Source organism: Clupea harengus, chromosome 17, assembly GCF_900700415.2.
Source record: "Clupea harengus chromosome 17, Ch_v2.0.2, whole genome shotgun sequence".
Classification (NCBI taxonomy): Eukaryota; Metazoa; Chordata; class Actinopteri; order Clupeiformes; family Clupeidae; genus Clupea; species Clupea harengus.
In genome coordinates this window covers 8479222-8484221 of record NC_045168.1, presented here as the reverse complement: position 1 = coordinate 8484221, position 5000 = coordinate 8479222, and the positions used below count along the sequence as shown (strand labels likewise).

The following is a 5000-nucleotide window of genomic DNA, read 5'->3' as shown; positions in this document are numbered from 1 at the left end:
GAAGCCCCAAAAAGAACTAGCCACACTTGATGAACAGCCACAGAAGCTTTAACCACTGAACGATTTTACATATTTATAGCAGAGCCCCAAATGATGAACAGAGATTTAGGCCATTTAATTTACTCACCGCAGCGAACAGGGTGTACATTAACATACCTTCACACCCTTCCTGCTCACTACGCAGTCGATGTTGCTCTACAGAATTACTAATTATTAAATGTAGACAATTATTGAGTAATCACACAGAATCATTTTGTGTTAAATCTTAATTGCTAATAGTTCTGCCTGAGCAACACAAGCATATGTGCACAGGAGTACTTACTTTTATGTTCGATCAAACTTAATGACCTCTAATATGTGCTCATTGATTGTGCACAGGACATTGATTAGTGCTGTGATGTTTCTGCCAAGAGTAAAAGGGAAGGTGTTCCAACTTCATGGTGGTTTCCTTGTGGCTATACAAACTACTGCAGATGTCTGCAGGATCCAGTAATGGAAATATGACATAACAGTTTACATTAGACTGAATTAAATGGAGAGGGGTGGGTGGGTGGGGGGGGTAATGTAAGGACAAATGGAATAGAAAAAAATGTTAAGGAGAATGAGTTACATTTAGTTCAGAAAAAAAAGACTTAATTAGCCTTTGAAGATTGCTCAGACAATCCGAGCTGCTAATCTTGAAGAAGGAAAATAGGGCAAAACAATGAAGTGACAAGAGTCCATTAAAACAAATGTCAGCTTTTGAAAGCCTTTTAAACTGCCCTCTGTGGCCTCAAACACCACCCTCCCCACCCTTAATTAGAGGCGCCCCGTCCATACATGGTCAAACACACACACTTTTAAAGAAAAATATAAAGGGGTAAATAATTGTGGTAGTCTCGGAATGTATATATATATATATATCCACCTCCGTAAGTAAAAGGGAGTGTTATTCAAAGACTCCCACAGAGGAAAAAACTGTGAGAAAACCGAGATACAAAAACATGAAAGCAGTTTTTATTGTTTCCCGACAGCACAAGTCACCATTTTTCACACCAGACTTCCACTTAATTGAACCCCCATCACAGTTTGAAAGTTAGTTTTCAAAATAGAAGAAAAAAAAATAAAATCACAATACAACTATGAAAAAAGACAATAACACTTAAATCAAGATCTATAAAAAATATAAAACATAAAACAGTACTATCTTTTAATAATCTCCATTGTGACAAGTACCATTTCAATAACAAAAACATAATTTAAACATTTCCATCCTTAAATTTACAGAAAAAAAACTGACGCTGATAAATGAATTTTAAGTATTAGTTCATTTTTTAAATAGAGGAAAAGAGACATCATTTTGTCATGCAGAGGATGAAATATTAAATATTAATTCAAACAAAAATAATATATATTCATATATATATATATTTCTCTATGTATATCTCTCTTTTTTTAAATTTCAAGTCAAAACATTCCCCCCTCCCTCACACAGGAAGAAAACAAACGCTCAATTAAAAAGGAGAACGAGAAAAGAAGGAGAAGTAACGAGAAATGCTTTTATAGCTGCCATTTGTTGCATGGCCTTTCCAGAGAGACGTGTAAAAGCAAATCGAAGCGACGCTGTTTTGGCACAAAAATGATGTCCGGTTACGGCAGTAGCATTCACTTTTTCTGTGAAAAGACAAAATCAGGGGAGGGAGAGACGCCCAAAGCCGTTGTTTTCTTTTCCCCATATTTTGTTTCTCTCTCTGTCTTCCTCTCTGTAGTATTTTTTTTGTAAGATTTTCATATAAAAACATTCTGTGCATCGCTGTGACGGGATGGGGAGTGGAGGGTAAAGAGCAAGGGGGGGCAGAGGAGAGGTGGATCCCAGAGGAGGTTTTACTGCAGCATGGCTTTTATGGCCTTGTTGGTCGACTCGTCATTCAGATGCTTTGTGGTGTACCTGTTGAGGACACAAGGTGGTCACATCCATCAAATCAGTTAATGAGCCTTGTAAAAAATATATTAAAAAATCATTACCAAGCCAATTTGCTGTGGCTAAACCACACACATGCACTTACATACACACACTGAATAGTAAAGTTGTCATTAAGGATTCTTTACTCATTTACCTCATTTAACTGTTTTAAAAGTGCATGTTCAGTGCAGTGTATTAGCAAAATGTTGACATTATCAAACACACCCACACTCACTCACTCACTCACACACACACACACACACACACACACACACACACACACTCACACACATTTAAAGTCTCTTATGGTGAGGACCTTGGGGAACTGGAGCACTTGGGAGGGTGGGGTGACATTAGCATCTCCAAGCGGTTTGATTGGTTAAGAATGCTGTCACCTGACTGGCATAGTCAGATCTGCCAGGGGGGCAAGGAGAGGGGGGGATGGTAGGATCACTACAGGACCCCACATCATTTGTTGCCATAGCAATTGGGTAAACACTGCCCTTTTTAGATTCTGATCCGACAGTGGGTGGCTGAAACCCTGTGTGTGTGTGTGCGTGTGTGTGTGTGTGTGTGTGTGTGTGTGTGTGTGTGTGTGTGTGTGTGTGTGTGTGTGTGTGTGTGTGTGTGTGAGTTTCATTTGATTGACACATGTCCTGGTTGGCTCTCACCACAGGAAGCGCCACAGGTTCCACTGGTGTGAGACATAGATGTGGGAGTTGCCATGGAGACGACAGAGGGCGCGCGCAGGCAGCTGTGACTGCGAGCCTGCAGGTGAGGAGAGTGATGCCGGTGGACTGCCCAAGGGGTGTGTGTATGTGTGTGTGGAGGGGGTACCAACAGTCTCCTTCAAAAAAAGCATATTCAGGCTGACTCCAAGTCAGTCATTTAGTTAGGGGATGTGCACACCAGAGGAAGTCTCTAGCCAATCATCAGTTCGTCCTGTTAAATCCAAATAAATGACAGCAAGCCCACCCTATAAGTCATACCACATGAGAGGGTTGATGACAGCATCGGTGATGTACCCCGGACTTAAACTGTCAGTTCCCTGACCAAGAGCCCTGGTGAGAGAGAGGGTGAAGACCTGGCAGACTCGCTCCCCACTAGCCCTGTGTTAAAGTCCGGGGTGTGGATCTTATACTGAGCCGAGGTCTGTAATCCTTTCAATTTAACCAGGATTAGAATCAAATCCCAAAAGTTTTTGGTGCTGCCTTGGTATGCCTTCTTTTAAAATAGAGTGAGCATTTGGTTGGTGAAGGATTTTATGGACTGTCACAGTGAAATCACACAAAGAAATGGTTGTTTTTAGTTTTACATAAAATGGTTCCATTTCGAGGTAAAGACTCATAACTACCTGAGAGCATTAAGAAGGCCTTCTACACTGTTTGGAGGCTGGTCACGGAGAACCTTGATGCACCCTTTCATCTGTCAGAGGAGAGGAAAACAACTCTAGTTAGTATACCATCTCAGCACCAGCACAAGCAGTGACACTGCTACGCTAAGCTTCAGTCACCAATCACACTCTAAATGCTAAATGCCTTCATTACATTGACAAAAACCACAAAGCCCAAAAACGAGTGTATCCAATTAAATACAAATCAAGAAAATCACACATCATCTACACATGGGTGCCCTTGAAGCATTGCTTACACAGTGCTGACAGACTGCTCTGAGGTCAGTGTTTGTGTGCTCGAGCAAACATGCTTAAGAATGGGCGGGCATGCGAGGGCCACACTCACGTCAATCTTGGAGGACTTGGCGAAGGCCCCCACGGGATGGACGTAGTCGTAGAGGATGATGACGCCCACCATCACCCGCAGGCAGAAGGACACAGTGTCCTCGCTGGCAAAGCGGCTGCGGTACTCTCTGATGTACACACACACACACACATACACAAAGGGAGCAGAGTGTCAGATGCACACACACATATGGACACAGGGAGATGTGTCAATTATACACATACATGAGCATACACGCACACACACATACCACTCTAAACATGGTGTCAGACAGACTCATGGAGGAGAGGCACAGGGACATTGTGTGTGTGTGTGTCAGGCACAGATTTGTACACACACACACACACACACACACACAGTAAAAGGAAGTAGATCTGAGGACAGATTCGTCTGATATGTCTACTAACATCACCATTACTGAGAGATATTGATTACACACTTTCTCCTCTAAGTGGTTGTTGACTTACGGTGTCTCCAGCATGACTTTGCACACACTGGCCATAGTGCTGAGGACATCAGTCGTGTTCTCGATTGGCAGGTTCTTGTTCTGCAGCGGCACACACACACAACAAAGCTCAATCGACAGAACCCGCCCACCTCAAACCATTCTAACTTTATAATGAGATCCGAATTGGAAACAGTGGCATCGATAAACCACTGAATCATTCAATGCACAGCCTATTTTCGAGTGTATGAGCGTTGGTCGGTTGTTAGGAAGGACGTTGGTTGTGCTTACCTCCGAGACAAACTTAGTGGTGCCATCGCTTAAAGTCTTCAACATGGGCGTGGCGTCGGCGTAGAACAGAGATATCCGATTGGCCAGCTCGTTGTTGACTTCATTTTCGCCCTCGGCCTGCGTAGCGACATAGAAGGAGAGCGGTCATTAGCAAGCTACTTAATGCCATTCGGGACCTGCTGCAAGTCTTCAGGCTTTATGTCAGTGTCGTATTTTCCACACTGAAATGTGCTGAATTATAACCGTTACATAACAGGTACACCACAGTCATTACATGGCTGACTGACTAACTTTAAAATTCATTGGCAGCTTCCGACTCAGCATATAGTATAAATAAATCATCCCAGTGTACTGTATAGATGCACTGAGACAATCAACTGGGGACTGCCCGGGAGATCATCACCATATAACAGTGGAAACTGTAAGCTTTTATATTCTGTAGTATAATGCTGCACGGTATGATGCTAGCAGTGGACTCCACTGAAAATGCCTACAGGCCCATTAAGCAGGTGCGAAAGGCTAACAGTCCTGGGTACAGCTCTGACTGTCTCTCTCCTATCATTCACCATTACTAAATCAACAG

General features: G+C 42.8%; 1 protein-coding gene across 3 annotated transcripts in view; it reads right to left on the bottom strand.

The window, feature by feature from the left end:
- Positions 1-974: 974 nt before the first annotated feature.
- Positions 975-5000, bottom strand: part of fam49bb (family with sequence similarity 49 member Bb) — a 53364-nt gene continuing 49338 nt past the window's right edge. For all 3 annotated transcript variants that reach the window (XM_012815098.3, XM_031584163.2, XM_031584164.2), the window contains exons 8-12: positions 4418-4534; positions 4149-4228; positions 3682-3808; positions 3297-3367; positions 975-1927 (exon numbers count right to left, since the gene is read on the bottom strand). In XM_012815098.3, coding sequence (XP_012670552.1) covers positions 1864-1927; positions 3297-3367; positions 3682-3808; positions 4149-4228; positions 4418-4534 — 459 coding nt within the window. In that variant the 3' untranslated portion in view covers positions 975-1863. The remainder of the gene's footprint in view (positions 1928-3296; positions 3368-3681; positions 3809-4148; positions 4229-4417; positions 4535-5000) is intronic.